At 46.4% G+C, this 18,251-nt stretch overlaps 1 protein-coding gene across 1 annotated transcript in view; it reads left to right on the top strand.

Annotated features, from left to right (window-relative positions):
• LOC135203555 (CCR4-NOT transcription complex subunit 1-like) overlaps window positions 1-18,251 on the top strand; it is a 188,162-nt gene that overhangs the window by 48,046 nt on the left and 121,865 nt on the right. The window contains exons 13-17 of the mRNA XM_064233297.1: window positions 5,837-5,930; window positions 6,564-6,954; window positions 7,094-7,215; window positions 7,511-7,686; window positions 7,796-7,985. Coding sequence (XP_064089367.1) covers window positions 5,837-5,930; window positions 6,564-6,954; window positions 7,094-7,215; window positions 7,511-7,686; window positions 7,796-7,985 — 973 coding nt within the window. The remainder of the gene's footprint in view (window positions 1-5,836; window positions 5,931-6,563; window positions 6,955-7,093; window positions 7,216-7,510; window positions 7,687-7,795; window positions 7,986-18,251) is intronic.

Genomic DNA, 18,251 nt, shown 5'->3' with positions numbered 1-18,251 from the left:
AGCTAGAACGGGGGCTTACGAGAGTTTCGTAAAGCCAGAGAAACGTAAGACGTCTTTTAGAAGTGAAGCGTCATTCAAAAGCGGAATCTTAGACGTGACGCTCCATCCAATATTGTGACGCCGAGTAGGACGCCTTTAGAGAGCGGAGCGTCCTTTTCCAGGCGCGAAAGCGGTCATCAAGACGTCCAGCAAGAGACGTCAGACCGATGACGCTCGGGAGACTGGTAAGCGTCATACAAGGCGTCTTCTAAAGTTCAAGAGAAACCGGAGCTTGTGACGCCTTCCAAGTCTTTTAAAACGGGAAAGAGGAAAGAGTATCATTCCCTTAGCCCCTCTCCTATTAGGAGTTTGTCTCCTCCAGAAGAGGAAAGTTCAGAAAGGAGAACGGAGAATCAGATAAATCCCGAGTTGGAGGAAAACTCGGATGATGAAGATCATGGAAGAGAGGGTTTGTCCAACTATAAGGTTTTGACTACCCTGCTTCTTGAGGAGTATGGAGACGAGTTGACTCCTGCTGCTCCTCCTTCTCGCGCGGTCGCTCTTTTCCAGTGCTAAGACGAGAAGAAGCCCTCGTCTTTTCTAAACATGAAACCCACCATCTCGATGAAGCGGGCATTACACGCCTTAGACTCATGGATGAAGTCTAAGAAAGACTTAGTCAGGACAGTCTTTTGCATGCCTCCAGCAAGATTAGCTGGGAAAAGAGGCATATGGTATAAGACGGGAGAGCAATATGGGTATCGCTCTCCCTTCTACAACAGAGGCAGATTTTTCGACTTTGGTTGACGCTTCAAGGCGTCCAAGTCTCAATTCTGCACGAATACATGGAGTATTTCTGAACTGGATCATCTCCTCAAGGGACTCTTTCATGTATTGGAAGTCTTCAACTTCTTAGATTGGTCCCTTGGGGTGATGTCCAAGAAAGCTCATGATTCAGAAGGAATCGAACCTGAAGCCTGTTATGCATTTTGTCTTGCATGACAAAGCGGTACAGGATGGTTCTTTTGAAGTCTCTTCATTATTTGGAGCAGGTCTTTTAAAGAAAAGGACGGTGTATGGCGCCTTCTTAACAAAGGCAGTCTCGCATGCTCAGAGGGCAGCTCTACTGTATGCGCCTCTTTCTGACTTTTTGTTCCCTTCTCAGTTAGTGAAGGACGTTGCTCACTCTTTAACTGAGAAGGCGACTCAGGATCTTCTGACGCAGTCAGCTAGGAAGAAGAAACCTGTTTCGGTATCTGACAAGAAAGGACCTAGTACATCAATGCAGCCCTTTCGAGGTGGTCCGACCTCCAGACCTCCCGCAAGAAGGAAGGCTCCGGAGAAGAGAGGTAGGTCTGCCTTTCGTCCCTTTAAAAAGGGAAAATGAGACATCTCTCCTCCAAGCACCAGTAGGTGCCAGGCTCCTGGGATTCGTGGAGGCCTGGACACTGATAGACGCGGACGCGTCTTCATTGACGATCATAAGGAAGGGATATCGTATCCCTTTCCTGAACACTCCTCCCCTAACGTCAATACCAAGGGAACTATCAGCCAAGTACAAGGACCCTGTGCTGAGGGATACTCTTCGATCGATGGTGGAACAAATGTGGGACAGAAGAGCGATAGAATAGTACTGGATCAAAACTCCCCGGGGTTTTTACAATCGCCTTTTTCTAGTGGCGAAAGCCTCGGGACGGCTGGAGACCAGTACTGGACGTCAGCTCTCTGAACAAATTTGTTCAGAAGGAGAAGTTCTCCATGGAGACTTCTGCTTCAGTCCTAGCGTCATTACGACAAGGAGATTGGATGGTGTCTCTAGATCTCCAGGACGCCTACTTTCACGTCCCGATCCACCCTTCATCGAAGAAGTACCTCCGTTTCATGACGGGGGGAAGGATCTTTCAGTTCAGAGCCTTGTGTTTCGGCCTGTCCACAGCTCCTCAGGTCTTCACAAGCCTGATGAAGAATGTGGCGAGATTTCTTCACCTCAAAGGAGTGAATGTCTCTATGTATCTAGACGACCTGGCTCATCAGGGCCAATCGTAGAGACAGTGCTTGGAAGGCCCTACTAAAGTTGACTCTGTTTGACCCAAGGCGTTGGGATTGCTTGTGAACCTCGAGAAGTCTCAGCTGACCCCCAGACAAGACTAGTCTATCTGGGGATTCGGATGGATTCTCGGGGTTTTCGAGTTTTTCCTTCGCAAGAGAGAACCGCAAAAGGTTTGCGGATAATCTCTCTCTTCTTAGAGAAGCAACAAAAAAAAAAAAAAAAAAACAAACTCGGCGAGGGAATGGTTGAGCCTTCTGGGGACGCTTTCCTCGCTGGAACAATTCTTCCCTCTAGGAAGACTTCATATACGTCCACTTCAATTCTTCCTCAAGAGGTCTTGGAGCTGGAAAACCGGACAACTGTCGGACGTTTTTCCCATCCCAGTGGAGATAAAGGCACACCTACAGTGGTGGCTGCTACCTCTGGAAGAGAACAAAGGGATCTCTCTAAGAACACAGAACCCAGACCTAGTGTTGTTCTCCGACGCGTCGGAGACAGGTTGGGGAGCGACATTAGGCTCAGAGGAAGTGTCAGGCACCTGGGAACCAGCACAGGTGTCCTGGCACATAAACTGCAAGGAGCTCTTCGCCGTACAATCTGGCCTTAAAGAGCCTAGAACCTTTGGTGTCAAACAAGGTAGTGCAAGTAAACGTGGACAACACCACCGCACTTGCCTACATTCGGAAACAGGGAGGGACGCACTCCTCGTTCTTTACCTTTGACGAGCACGAGAGACCTATTACTTTTGGACGTCTCACAGGAACATCTCCCTGCTGACAAGATTCGTACAGGGAGTAAGGAATGTGAGGGCGGACAGGCTCAGCAGGAGGAACCAGGTCCTTCATACAGAATGGACTCTACACGAGGAAGTGTCTCTCGATCTCTGGTCTCTGTGGGGGAACTCCTCATGTGGATTCCTTCCTTAGCCAACATTCATTTCAAACAAAAAGGCTCCCAGTGTTTTGCTCTGACGGTCGTGTGGAAGATCCAAGAGCAATTATGGTAGACGACCTTCCTGCCTAAACTGGTCTCGAGTAGACGTTTATGCTTTTCCCCCATTCAAAACCCTGGGGTGGTAATGAAAAAGTTTGTGGCGTCAAAAGAGACGAGGATGACGTTAATAGCCCCTTTTGACCGGCCCAGGAATGGTTTCACGGGAGGTGGTAGAGTGGATCGTGACTTTCCAAGATCCCTACCAAGAAGGACGGATCTTCTCAGACAAACCACACTTCAAGAGGTACCATCAAAACCTCCCCGCTCTCGCTATGACTGCCTTTCGACTATCGAAAGACTTGTCAGAGCGAGAGGCTTTTCTCGCGAAGTGGCAAGCGCGATCGCGAGAGCACGCAGAACCTCCACTACGAAAGTATACCAGTCGAAGTGGGAGGTATTTAGAAGGTGGTGTAGAACCAAGAAGTTGTCCTCCTCCTCTACCTCTATAGCGGAAATTGCTGATTTCTTGCTATTCCTGAGAGTAAAATCTTCATCTAGCCGTATCCCACAAAGGGATACAGGGAGTATGCTCTCGGCTGTATTCAGGAACAGAGGATTAGATCTGGCAAATAACAAAGATCTCCACGATCTCATAAGATCTTTTGAGACTTCAAAGTCCTAAGGAACCAATACCTCCGAACTGGAACCTGGACGTAGTCCCTCAAATATCTGTCTTCGGATAGATTCGAACCTCCTCATCTGGCATCGTTAGAGACAGAACTAGAAAAAAGTGCCTATTCCTTATATCTTTAGCTACGGCAAAAAGATTAGTGAATTACAAGCTCTGCAGGATAAAGTAGGATTCAAGGGAGACTCGGCTATTGGCTCGTTTAAGACCCTGTTTTTAGCGAAAAACGAGAATCCCACGAATCCTTGGCCTAAGTCATTCGAAGTCAAAGGAATGTCGAGTCTCGTAGGCAGAGAAGCAGAGAGGTCTCTATGCCCTGTTAGAGCTCTGAAGTTCTACCTTCAGAGAAAGCGTCAGTTGGAGGCTCTAGACAAGGTCTTTGGTGCGCGGTAAAAGACCCCACAAGACTGATGTCCAAGAATGCTCTGGCGTTCTTTGTAAGAAACGTCATTACGGACGCTCATAAGGTCTGTCCTGACAAACAATTACAACTACTACTGAGAGTAAAAGCTCATGAAGTAAGAGCGGTTGCGACGTCTCTCTCGTTTTATAAGAATATGTCGCTTAAAAACATCATTGATACGACATACTGGAGATGCAACTCAGTATTTGCATCTCATTACTTGAAAGACGTACGTGTGACGTATGAGAAGTTTTTTCTCTAGGTCCTATCATATCGGCAGATACGATTCTGGTACGGGAGCCGACACCATCCTTAAATGTATATACTGTTCTTCTTTTTGGATATTGGTCGAGAGTCTCTTCGAACAATGGAGGATTTGGCTCGCACGGGCGGCCGTCTATGTTGTTCAGTAAGAGAATTCTTGTCATATCCAATTAGTTTGAGTATAATTTTTTTTTGGAAAATTATTTGTGTGCGTAGTGGTTTTGAGTTACGGTTGTTGTGACGAGTTCGGGGATAACTCGTAACAATCCTTAGTTCTAACATATGGTTAGGATCAGGTGGTCGGGATTGGTTGTGTGCTCCTTCATAAGGTGTATTGTCATATAAGTGGATCAGCACCCATGACAAAGTCCTTTTAGGCTCTGCCGAGTAAGCGGATAAGACCCCATCGGCAGACCCACAAGAACTCTTGGCCATAGATCATATATCTCGCTAAAGTTTCTTGAGGTGATGCAGACTACTGGGCAAACACCCACGAAGTCTACCACCTATCAGGTAGGAACCAAGGTTTTATTTATACCTACAACATATGTTGTTTACCTGTCTATTCCATATAGTAGCTGTCTCTCTTACCCTCCACCGAAGGGTGCCAATCAGCTATGTATATATCTGACAGGTAAGTTGATTGTATGAAAATGATATTGTTATGTTACAATAAAGTTTCATACATACTTACCTGGCAGATATATACAATTAAAGGCCCACCCAGCCTCCCCGCAGGAGACAGGTGGAAGAGAGAAAATATGATAGAAAACGGGGATGGTTCCTAGTCCTGCCGCCCAGGGCAGGCCGGTAGATCACCTGACCTACCTGTAGCGAGTGGCGCGAAATTTGAATTTCTGTCGGGGACGACGGAGTCTTAGCTATGTATATATCTGCCAGGTAAGTATGTATGAAACTTTATTGTAACATAACAATATCATTTTTCCTAACTATACAAACCTGAGGTCCTTTACATATAGTCCCACCTCATGCCACCCCTTACTCTGTGTTTCCTGGGCCTCAAGCAAAGTGGCTCCTCGCCTCGCAGTCAAGCGTACCGCTAACTGCCGGACAAGTAGTTAACTACCGAACCCCTTGTTTAAAAGGCTTACGACTGGTTCAGCTGCCGCTAAGTACCTTCCTATTGTAAAGGACCTCAGGTTTGTATAGTTAGGAAAAATACAATTTTTGACTTTTATTTTTAACAAAACTTCGTGAATTGTGGGTAAATAATGGGTAACTTTCTCATGACAATATTTACGTATGCTGGTTACTAGAGAAAATGTGTATGTGGGTTGCTAGTATGTCCTTCAATCATTATTTACTATTGGGAAATCCCACTGGAAAATATTTGAATTGATAATTGATTTGTGCATTTCTTCACTTGGTATAGGTATGTGCAGTTTAGTACTTTGTCAGTTTTATCTACAAAATTTGATTTTTGTGTTAGGTCTATTGGAGTATGAGATTAAATGCTAAGTATTTGTTAACTGTTATAATTGTTTTGTATAATTTCCAGGAATGTTACTGATGAGTTGGCAGACACAATAATGACCATGTTTCAGCATTGCAGTCTGTTATCTCAGTCTCAGCGTCCAAGAACACAGCAACAGGTGAGTTGAATGTGGGCTGGCCTGAAGGATTAGATGTTTTTATGTGGCTGGGAACCAATTGGTTACTTGGCAACGGGACCAACACCTTATTGTGGGATCCAAACCACGTTTTATCTAGAAATGACCTTCTAATTGCCAGAAATAAATGCCTCTGATTCCTTGTTGGCAGATAAAACAAGCTAAACTGCAATCACTGTGACTAAATCAAATGAACTTGTTCCTGTAGGTGGTTGGTGTTCCTTTCTTAAAATCCATTATCTGTAATTAATGGAAGGCAGTCTGGAAGAATAAATATGACAGGAGTAAATTATTAAACTTGCTCACAGTTTATGGTAGTAAGAAAAAAAGGCCCCACTAAAGTGATAATATCCCATCTTTGAAATGGTTACACTCATCTAACCCATGGATATTGGATGCTCTTCCTGTATATTGAATGATGTCTAATAAAGTTTGCAAACAAAGTCTTTGGACCAGCATTGAGTTAATTAAGTAGTAGTATTGTCAATTACTCTATTAAGAATAGTAGTTCTGTAATTATTGTTGACCGTGATAAAGGCATTTATGTGATTAATAGATTTTTGTGAGTTTTATTTTATAAACTGGTTTGTAGAATTTTTTATTTCTTTCTTCTAGATTGGATTTCCTGGTGGGGCATCGGCCCAGGCTGGTGAAGGTACTCTTGGGGGTATTGCTTCCAATTTGGGTAACCTTAGCATTGGCGCTACTGGTGGAGCCTCTTCGACCATGTTTCCAGCTCCTTCCTCGACTGCAGTGCCTTTGAGTGGATCACTGGGGACAGCACCAGGATCTCCAGGACGTCCACTAGGACCTTTATCAGCACCTGGGACATCACAGTCACCTCTGTCATCCATTGCATCAGCCATTGGATTACCTGCCTTGCAGATGCCTCCTACCCTACCTCCACCAGTAGGGTCGCAACTCCCAGCACTCCCTACGTCATCAATAATCCCGTCAACACTCAGGTCGCAGTCTGTGCAGCCTACTAATGCACCTATGAGGCAAAGTAAGTTTCAATGTGTTTGTTGTAGATTTTGAAATTTGTTTTTTTGTTTAAGAAATATTTTTACGGAATGTAGACAATTCTTTACTTTACAGAAATGTCTTTCATTTTTTTATCAATTTTTTTATTTTTATTTTTTCAGTGGACATTACTCAAATCTTTGACATGCCTGCACTTGTTACCAAAGAAGTTGAAGATGAAGCGAATAGTTACTTCCAGCGTATTTACAACCATCCTCCTCATCCCACCTTATCCATTGAGGAGGTAAAATCGTGAAGATCTTCACACTATAGATTTGATTTTTAACCTATTGGATTTGGTTATGAAAAATGTGAGATTGGGGTTGTTGCATAAGTAGCCAAGACTATTACTCTTACTTTTCAATGAAGGTTTTGGTCGAGTCACAGGTTGCCGGCATTTAAAACTTTTTTTTTTTTTTTTATCCCCAAAATATGAATTTTTTTAAAACTGGTTCTTGTTTTTTTACTCTTGGATGCAGGAATTTTCAGTTATTGCAAATTAAGGTATTAATGTGATTTGCATCCAATTCTTATTACAGGTATTGGAAATGCTGAAAAAGTTTCATGATTCCTCTAATAAGAGAGAGCGAGAAGTATACTCATGTATGCTTCGAAACTTATTTGAAGAGTACAAGTTTTTTCCTACGTACCCAGACAAAGAACTTTTTACTACAGCACGACTTTTTGGGGGCATTATTGAACAAGGCTTAGTAGAGTGAGTAATTCAGTTTGTATTTTTAAATCCATAGAGTTTTGGTTATATGAAATTGTAAGCTGTGAAGTTTTCATTTCTTGTTCTGAATTTAACATCACTTATTTTCTAGGTACATGGCCTTAGGTGTTGCCCTTCGCTTTGTAATGGAAGCCCTCCATAAACCACATGGATCAAAAATGTATTATTTTGGTATAGTTGCTTTAGATAAGTATCGAAGCCGTCTTAAAGAGTATCCACGATACTGTCAGCATTTGATGGCAATACCGCACTTCAATGAATTCCCACCGCATCTTATAGAGGTATGGTTTTTTAGTTTGATACGTACTCAGTCATGAGATTCTTTTAGGGATTTATTTTTTGCAGTTTTTGTTGCTGGGGCAGTGAATACATTGAGTGAGGGTTTTTATGTTGTGGGTAGGTAAAAAAGTTTTATCTAAATGTATGTCTTGCTATCTCCACTGGGTCCATGATGCTATGCCATTGGTTCTTTTATCCTTCATCTTAAGAGGCAGTTTTATCATTGGTTTATTGCAAAAACCATAGTTTGTTACTAAATAGCCTGATTCACAATTTATGGGAAAGGATGAAGCACAGGAACCCATTATATGAAAGAGATATCTGTTAGAAATCCATTCCCAGAAATGAGGTGTCCAAATTTCATGAATAATTGGTTGTGCCATAAGTAGTGCATTTGCTAAAGAAGATGAATCCATGAGTATATTCACCAAGCAAAAGAAGACATAACAGTTGGTATTAAAGGAAAGGATATACTGGCCGGCCAGTGGGCTAGATAAATAAAGATGATGAATCTTGAGGAATATTATGATTCATGGTACTTCCATGACCAGTATATAACCTGCCTTAATGATAGGTCCAAGAATGTACATGGTTTGTTGAGTAACATCTTGGAGTAAATCTTGCCAATGGTGTTCTGACAACACTAGGAGCCAGCTTCAAAGAATGGAAGAGAACTCCATGCTAGACTTGGCATGGAAGATGAGAGGGGTCCAGATCTCTCTTGCCTTGTGTGAGATTCGAACAAAGTCTTTAGTGGATGGAGCCGGATAAACATGGGACATAACCTTTTGTAAGTTCATTTAATATTAAAAGTAATTGGCAGAACACAGCAGACTGAACAAAAATTGGAGCGGTTACGTGGTAGGGGCAAAACATTAAGCCTGTTATACTGGGTGTGAGAAAAACTCCCAAAATTAGAATTACATGAACATGAAATTGATAGACAATTGAAATCATATGACCACTGAACTTTAATAAAAATTATTTAGCAAAAGTGAAAAAAACTGCAAAAATCACGGAAAACAAAGGGCTGTATGCTATTCATAGTAATGCCACAATGACGACAGACAGTAACCAGCCAAAAAGTAACAAAAAGCAGATAACTCTCCAAGTATTACATTAGGAAAATGAGAATGCAAGATAAAACTGCACTGACAATAATCATCAAGAATGGCATTACAGAAAAAACATTTCTATAAAAGTAACTTACCAAGTAATTACTAAGCTAACGATTAGCCTCGCACGGCATTCTAAAACCCATAAAAATTTGTGCACAAATGACTGTTGCATTGCGTGGGTGACAGGTCCCGCCCACCGCAGCGGGAACTCAAAAAAGCGACATTATCCGATAGCGTCATTCTTCTTTGTGCCGCGCAGCTGACAAGATGTCGTCTAACGCTTCCGAAGTTCATGTACATGTTTACTGCTTTCTCGTTGCGCTGAAGTCGGTGATGTACTCGCCTTAGTTTTTTCCTACGGCTGTTGTATTATTTTGGCTTTTTCATCGTTAGTTCGTTCTCTTCTCTTAGATTAGAGTAATAGTATGTCTGACTTTAGTACTTACAGTCTTGGCTGTTGCAGCAAAGGCTGCAAGACTAGACTGGTAAATTATACTATGATGCACACATGCGGTGCAGCAAGTGCAGAGGTCAGGTGTGCACGAGAGCATATATGTGATGAGTGTAAGGAGTGGGTTGAGAGTAGGTAGAAGTTGTTAGAGTCCCACCTAAATAGGTTGGAGAAAAATAGGATTAGGAAGGCGGCCGCTAGAGCTGGAAATAGGGCCTGTTAGTAGGGACTTCCCGTAGGCCTAAGACAGACTCCGGTCTGCCTCTTCCTTCTACTCCCAGGAATAATCTTTCTCCTATCCTCAGCCCTCCTCTCCCTCCTCCCACTCCAATGCTCAGTTCCCATGCTTCCGAACCCGATGCCATTGTCAGTCTCGACTGTAGGATTAACAATAAATTTGATGCAAAGTTTAACCTAATTTTAAATAACGTTGCGGTGTTGGGAGCGTCCATTAGGGGCCTTATGGATAAGGTTGAAAGAGTGAGTGGTGATCAAGTGCAAAGTGTAGTGTCAGTGGAGGTGGTTGTCCATCCCGTCGGCTCTCCTAGAAGGAGGTCACTGTCCCGCTCCCCTGCTACTGGGAGAAGACCTACTGGAAGTCCAAGGGAGGCTGATGGGGATTGCCCCCGGGCTACTGCCCCCTCCGTCGGTCCTGTTGTTAAGCCTCAGGACACGACCAACTGCCATTGGAACAGCATGTCTGTGGATGTGTGCCGCTTGTCATCAAATCCTGACTCGGAGTCTGATCTCGGGTATCTTAGACGCTACAGTAACGCCTCTAGACCCTTGAAGAGGCATGTGTAGGATGCAGCTCCCAGTGCCAATCAAGCAGCATAAGGACTCTTACAACACCCATCCGTCAAGAAGATTGAGAACGCCACAGAGACTGTGTTTCGATAAGACCTTCTGAGCATGCTTTTGTACACAGATAAGGCTGTCCATGACTGCGCATTGGAGGTTGCGTCTCCCTTCACCTTTAGACTGCTGAAGAACAGGGACCTTTGACAGGAGGAGTCATGGCCACGCAGAAGGCGGCTTTGCTTTTTGCTCCCCTGGACCCTTCTGCATTCTCTTTCCTGCAAAAGCCATGGATAGAGCAGATAGCTGCAGACCTGCAGAAGAAGTAGAGACAGGACCTGCTGACTCAATCATCTTGTGCCAAGGCTTCTTTGTGTTCTTTTGTCTGAAGTTCGTCTTTCCGCTCCAGCAACACCCCTTTAGCGTGAAGAGAGCAGAATCTCATTCAAGAACCCGCTCCAACCCGCGTTTCCATTAGAAGTCTATCAAGAAGCACTCCACCACCAAATCTCACACAAAGAAGTGAGCAAGCAGTCCCTTGTACCCCAGTCGGAGCCAGCTCCTCGAGTTTTGGGAGAACCTTACATCTTCCACGATTAAAGGTTACTGAGCCATGTTTCTTCGGTGTTTAAACATCGTAATCTGGACCTTTCTACTAATCAAGATCTTCATAACCTGTTGAAATTTTTTTTTGACACCTCCACGCAGATGAAGTCAAAATTGGTTTTCTAGAACCTATTAGTAGCGTTAGTTACGGCTAAACGTGCGAGTGAGCTACGCGCTATCGATAAAAGAGTCGGATTCCCGCAGGGCGATGCGGTCAGCTCCTTTACCGTGGGCTTCTTAGCTAAGAATGAGGATCCTAATAAGCCATGGCCCCGTTCAGTTTGTATGAGGTGATTATATATTTTATAATTGTTATTGGTATTTTATGCATATCCTATATATATCCTATGTATGGACAGCATATGGTTGATTTTAGAAGGTGTGTGTTGATGTATTTAAGTTGTGTTGTGACATCATAGAAGACGAGATGGCGGCGGCATCTGTAGGATGTAAACAATAACATGGGGTAGAAGGAGACAGGTGCGTGTGCTGTTTGGTTGGTAGGAGAGAGAGAGCTCTGTTGGGTAGGAGTTTTTGGGTTGTAAGTTTTGTTGTGCTGTTAATCTTAAGGTGATTTCTGGAGTATACTGGTATTGGAGAACACGTATAGGTGGGTAGATTATACATTTGTGTAAAGAAAGTTAGGCCAGGCTAAAATTCAAACTGGTAGTGGAGCATGGTTGTTCAAAGATGCCTGGATCCAACAGTGAACAAAGGGAGACTAGATCGAGAAGGGAATGTCCGAGGTTTAGCGGGATAGAAGAAGAGTACAAAGAATGGAAAGGTCAAGTTGAAGAGTGGCTATTGTTGTATGGAGAAAATACAAAATACCCAGCAATAAAAATAAGAATGAGCTTAAAAGGGAAAGCCTGAGAACTAGTGGAAGGATTAGATAGAGATAAACTCACGGGTACAGAGGGTCCAAAGATAATCCTAGACAAACTAGATAAAGCCTATCTAAAAGACTCGGTAATGGAGAATTATGGCAGAAAAAAAAATACATTCCAATAAGAAGAGAATCTAGTGAAAAGATGGCGGACTATTTAATTAGTTACAAGAAGGCAGCATCCGAGTGTGAAAGAGCAATGAGGAAAGGTGTGCTTGAAGGGGAAGTCAAGGGTTATAATGTAATAGAGCAAGCAAATCTCACGGAAAATAAAAAAACAAATGGTATTATCGGCTTGTGGGCAAGAAAAGTTAAAATAAGAAACAGTGTCGCAAACAATGAAAAGACTATTGTTCCGATACGTAATACAAACCATCGGTCCTTTAACAATAGGAAGTAGCTAGCGGCAGCTGGAACGGTCGTAAGCTTCGAACAAGGGGAGAACGGTAGTTAACTGCTTGTCCGACAGTAAACAAATCACTTTTGCTTTCGGCCGCGGGTGTGAAGGACGTGTTCGTCATCGCTCTCTGCCCGCTTCATCGTTGTATGCTTTGTTTATATTGTGTTTTCTACTAATGGTTTGTTTGACTTGAAAATGAAACTGTAAGTACACTGTTTTCATTTTCATCTTTACTTAATTATGAACCAACATGGAGCTATCGCCGTAGATTTCCTCTCTTTTCATGAATTGAACCCTTGAATTATGTCTCGGTGCCAAGGGCGGGCGTGCTCGCGCCGAGTCATGTATTTTGGGCGAAAGTGTGTAATTGAAAAATGTAAGTACTTTTTTCATTATATTTTTGCCCTGTGCGTTCGTTACCGAGAGCGTGATTGCGCTCGGCACGAGCCTTTTATTTTGTATGATAAAATGCAATAAAGGGGATTCGCTATGCAGTATTCTTTTCATTTTCATTTATTTATTTGCATAAATTTATTTTGGGATCAATTTTCGCTCTTACCCGGGAATTGATCCTTACGATTATTTTCTGTGAAAGTGAATCGCAAGTGCAGTATTCTGTTTCATTTTCATATATTTGATGATAGCATCATATTATTTGGATCAAGTTTCCGTTCTTACCCGGGAATTGATCCTTACGATTATTTTCTGTGAAAGTGAATCGCAAGTGCAGTATTCTGTTTCATTTTCATATATTTTTTATGATAGCATCATATTATTTGGATCAAGTTTCCGTTCTTACCCGGGAATTGATCTTTCCCCCTTTTAAGTTCTATGAAGTGAATCGCAAGTGCAGTATTCTGTTTCATTTTCATATTACTTTTCACTGCTGTGCGGGGGTAGGGGAAGCGGAATGTCTGCCTAGGAAGTCGTCGGAAAGCTCTCCCGCGACTCCAATTGGTATCCGATTCTTCGTCTTCCTTCCTGCCCCCCGCTCAGCTTCTTCGTTGTATTTTGTATTGGGGTCTTCCTTGCGTTTGGGGTGGGGCATGTCTTCCCCCCGTGCGTGAGGGAACCCCTCTTACTAATCTATCTATGCTACCGCAGGTGCTACATCCGTGGAGACGAACCTTGGACAGGTATGGACCACCGCGGCGGCCAGGGGGCGTGCCTAGCATCCACGGGCTGCTGCAGCATCTAGCGAGGTCTGGGGCGGTCTCCACTACTAATACCAACGGCTGCTTATGCTGCTCCCCCCCCACCCCCCTTCTGGTCTACACTCCCCATGCTGTGTCGGTGACGCCGTCTGCCGCTACTAGGGCCGCCGCCGTACCGAGGGGGGGTTTTTTGCCGCCAACCGCCTGTTTCTTCGTGTTGCCTGCCCCAGACTTCCGCTGTTCCAGCAGCTCGCCCTGGACCGGCCGCCAGTACCCAGGTTCCGCTGGCTGCCGATGATTCTACGAGGCGATCGCTGGGCCTGCCGTACCTGCCGCTGATCTGATTCCCGCTGTTGGCTTGGCTTTCCCTTCTGGGTCTACCGCTGCCGCTGTTCCTGCCGCTCCTGAGCTGGTTGCTGTTCCTGTCGCTCCTGGTTCCTGAGCCTGTCCATGCTGGTCCTGCCCACGGTGTGTCTTCCCCAGTCCCAGGTCCTTCGGACAGTGCAGTCGGGCCGTGTTGCTTCGGCAATAGCCCCGGCTCCGGCCTGGATGGAGGACCTGACGACTGTCCTGCGTGAGCTGACGAAGAGGAGGAAGCTGTCATCTTGTCTTCATCGTCTGCTGCTGATCTTCCCCTTCGACTTCTAAGGCCCATAAGCCGAAGAAGAAGAAGGCTGCCTTCCCCCTAAGAAGTCTCCTTCGGGAACTTCTAAGGGCCCGTCCCACCCCGGTGGGACGGGGGGTCCTTACCTGCTCCTTCGGGAGCGGGGCCCGTCTCCCTTCCGTAAGGGAAGAGATAGACGGGGACCAGGGAGGAAGTATCGGTTAGCTCTGGTACTTCCTCGCCTGGTGCTAGCGGCGATGCCGCTACGCCAGGTTCCGGCCTCGGTCCTCGTCTTCGTTCGCGAGAGATCCCGAGTGTACGTTCTCTCTCGGGAGACCGTGCAGCCAAGTTTCAGCGCCAGAGTTCGCTCGGCGCCAAGACGCGGCACGGAGCAGAAGGCTGGTGAGAGCCGCTTAGGTGACTCTCGCCAGGCCAGCGGCCGCTCTTGCAGCGACCGGCTGGTAACCCGGGTTTTCCCCCCTAAGAAGGCTCCTTTGGGACCTTCTAAGGGCCCGTCTCGCTCCGGCGATTCGGGGAGCTCTTCTGCTGGTCCTCCTGCTCCCTCGGGAACAGGGCCCGTCTCTTCTTCTACCAAGGAGAAGAAGACGGGGACCAGAGGAGTACCAGCTTCGGCTGGCACTTCCTCGCCTGGTTCTAGCGGTTCTGCCGCTAAACTAGGATCCGCCTCGGCTTCTCGTTAGCGAGAAGTACCGAGTGGATGGTCTCCCGCGGGAGACTGTCCAGCCAAAGTCTTGACGCCCGAGCTCGCTCGCTGTCAAGACCGAAGCGCGGAGCAGAAGACTGGCGAGAGTCGTGCAGACGACACTCGCCAGGCCAGTGGACGCTCTCGCAGCGACCAGCTGGCTGCTCGGGTTGACGTGGCGGTCGCTGACCAGCCACGGGTTGAGGCGAGGAAGGGGTCCCCGCAGCCGTCGGTACCAGCCACGGCTGGTACCAGCGGCTCGACGCGCCGAGAGGAAGCTCGCCGGTCTCACCGTGACAGCGAGCCTAGCAGGTCACCTGATGCCGCTCCCATCGGGACCGGGCAGAGACGGTAACCAGCAACAGCTAGCCTGACGCTAGAGATCAGCGTCGACGTTCTCAGCCGAGCCTTTCGCCCCAGGCGAGCGGCAAGGCTAGGCCTGCTGCTCGATCGCCACCGCAGGTTGACGATCAGCAGCAGCCCTCCAAGCACGCTGGTCCTGCCAGCGAGCTAGGGGGGAGCGTCAGGTCTGCCTCTCCTGTACCTTCAACCTCCTCGGGCTACACCGGGAGGAGCGATGTACCTAGGAGTGATCGCGAGAGGTGCGCCGCTCGCGATCCCGCTATGACGCCGTATGGACCAGGCACGGTTCTAGGACCGACCAGGACGTACGCGCAAGTAGCTGGAGGCGACCGTCAGGGGTCTGCCGCTGTTCCTCCTTCTGAAGGAGGAGTATCTCGGGATCTGTTCTTGCTGGAGGGACTGGACGGTCCTACTCCGCAAGACGCAGTTACTCCCGAGATACAGAGGAATTTTGCAGAAGTCATTAAGCTGATTCGTCAGCATAATGACCTTGCGGAAGGATTGCCGCTCCCACCAGCAGAGCCCACATCTCTGCTCGAGTCTTTTTGGGGCCCGAGAGGGAACCCAAACCGAACCAAGGTGTCTGCCGCGATCGAGCTTGCCGATTCTGTCTCCGAACCAAGTAAGGCGTCTCCGCAGCTTCTCAGGTTCTGGCCGGTCGATCAAGCTACTTCCACCTCCTCTACTGCGACAGCGGCGTTTCTACGTGTCTTCGGACACGTATTTAAATACTCCTTCGTCCTCCTGAGAGGTTTCGACCTCGATGAGGACTGGAATGAGTCGGAGGACGGTATCGGCTCTCTCCTGTCAGGTGTCGATCAGCCCCACCCAGACGACGTTCACAGTGGCGGCAGACCCTTACCTACAGTGAGAGTTCGTAACCCTCCGTGGGAAAACGTTTTCTCCTGACGATACGTTTTCCCAGACTCTGAGAGGCCATCGCCGCAAGGCGATGGCTTTGTCTACCTACTTCTCCAACTGCTAGTTCCACTGGGAAGGCGAGCGAGTATCCAATTCCTCCCCCATTCCCTCTCTCCATTACGGCTACGAGGGAAAGGGGAGGGATCTACAGAGATTTCTCTGTAGGATCCCACGTTGGGGACTGCGCTACCGGGGGGGACCTTCGGGTCCTACCTGACGTAAGCCCCGGTCGTTGAGGAGGGATCCTGCCCCATTCTCGATTTCTACGGGAATCGAGAGGACACCAGCCGATATCGTTTGACGAATTCGGTGGGGGTTTTTCGGGCGCAGACTGCTTAGAATTCTCACGGAATTTCTAGCGCATTCAGTGTTTTCGAGTTTTTTACGATCTCCAAACACTTAGGCGAGACCACGGTCCAAAGTGAGCGAGACGAGAATCCCCGATATGTTACACGATAATCGGGAACCTCGTCCTGGATCCGAATTCCTGGAATTTCTAGCATTGGGTTAAGAAGACTGCTGCTGAAAGAAACTATCTCACAGTAGGCGACCAACCTGGAATAGAGAAGATCGGACGGGAACTTCCAGTTTGGCTTGAACTATCGTCTTAGTATTCTGTTCACCATTGAAGCTTTCCTTCGAGGAAGACTTCTCCTTCACTCTCTTTAATAGAGATCGAAGGTGGTCGATCTCCAATCCTTATTTTGTTTTCTTGAAGGAAAAAGAATTTAGGATGGAGATCGTGTTCAGAATCCTACAAATATACTACGTATATTAACCTCGCGACATGATTCTACTAAGCAGTTGAATTGTCCGAGGGGTAGGCGCATATCCTAGTTTATCTACGGATTGCGACTTAGAAAGAGAAAGTATCCTAATTGAACTGCAACTCGGGGTTGCCTGCAACCTCCCAGGAGTTTTCAGTTTCAATTTTATATTACTTATGGTTTTGTCACGACAACACCATTTCAAACTTTTATATTTTACCGAAATTCGTTTCGCCTAAATATAATTGCTCGAGCATATCTTTTATGCTCGGTGGTTCTAGCCGAACGCATTCCTTCGTGGAATAATGGATTACCTGGCAACTCAGGATGACGAGTCAGCGACGAGCTCAGGCCTCAACTACTGCGTATTGAACTGCCTGATAGCAGCTCAGTATCAGCTGGGCCTCCGAGATGCACGGTCAGTTATCTCTCTCTCTCCCCTGCTTTGATTGACTACCGAACCGTATCTCTGCCCAACAATCATGGTACTTAGGTCTCTGATTAACGGGGATTCTCCGCAATAATGAAGGACCATCTACTGCTGTGACGCTAGATTCCATCGCCTTCGACATTGCGAGAATTTTCAACAGAGATATCTCTTGGACTCTTTCATCTTTCTGTTTACCGCACGGTAACAGAAGTCTGTACAAGTCTCCCGCTGCATCGCACTGCGATAATGCGAATGATTTTGTGCAGACATCTGAGTTTGTCTTCAAAATATCTCGTATTCGTAGGTGTACAATTGTTCATTGTTCAACCCGAATTACAAGATGTGTCAGAAGACTCGCCTACTCTCCGACCTGACAGCTCTACTTCCAAATGTTCAGCCCATGAGAAGCAGTTTCTTCAGGCGGCTTTCCCCTGTGTTTTCATTACTGAAGAACGCCCCGCTTTCATTGCAACTACGACTTCTCACCGGACAGCAATGAAATAGCGGTTAGCGTTTTCAGTCATTTGTAAGCACAGGTTATGAATCTTGAGAATCCTTCTCTCGATTCGTCTGTGAAGGCGAAGGTCACGTGACTTACTCGGATGCTTGGACAACTTTCCTCCTACCGAACGCAGTCAGTCGGCAGCTGTCAGAGCGCCCGAGTCAGTTACGAACTCGCTGTTGACTTAGTTCGGTTGTTACAGAGCAATCATTACTTCGTTTCAATAGCTTGTCACAGTACCCATACCATCGACACCCACCATGAGTGTCGGTGTCCTATCCACTACCGAGAACTTGCTGCATGGGGATAGGAGGATGCGAGAGAACTTCGTGGCAAACGGACAGACCAGTTATGGGTACTGGACATCACCGAGTAGTGAAGAGGGATTAGGTCATGCGACTATTTCCTTCTTTTCCTCTGAGGAACTGCATGCACTTCTCCTGCGAAGTCAAGCATCCAGGGGATGGGATCCGTGACGCTCGATTTCGTACCGAACTTCGTAGCGAAGACTCGGAACCCTTCGGTCCCTGACGATTGGATTCGAGTCGTTCACGAATTCCCTCCC

This window comes from Macrobrachium nipponense, chromosome 24 (assembly GCF_015104395.2).
Source record: "Macrobrachium nipponense isolate FS-2020 chromosome 24, ASM1510439v2, whole genome shotgun sequence".
NCBI classification, from domain to species: domain Eukaryota; kingdom Metazoa; phylum Arthropoda; class Malacostraca; order Decapoda; family Palaemonidae; genus Macrobrachium; species Macrobrachium nipponense.
The sequence above is the reverse complement of the archived record's forward strand: the minus strand, read 5'-3'. Positions and strand labels throughout refer to the sequence as shown.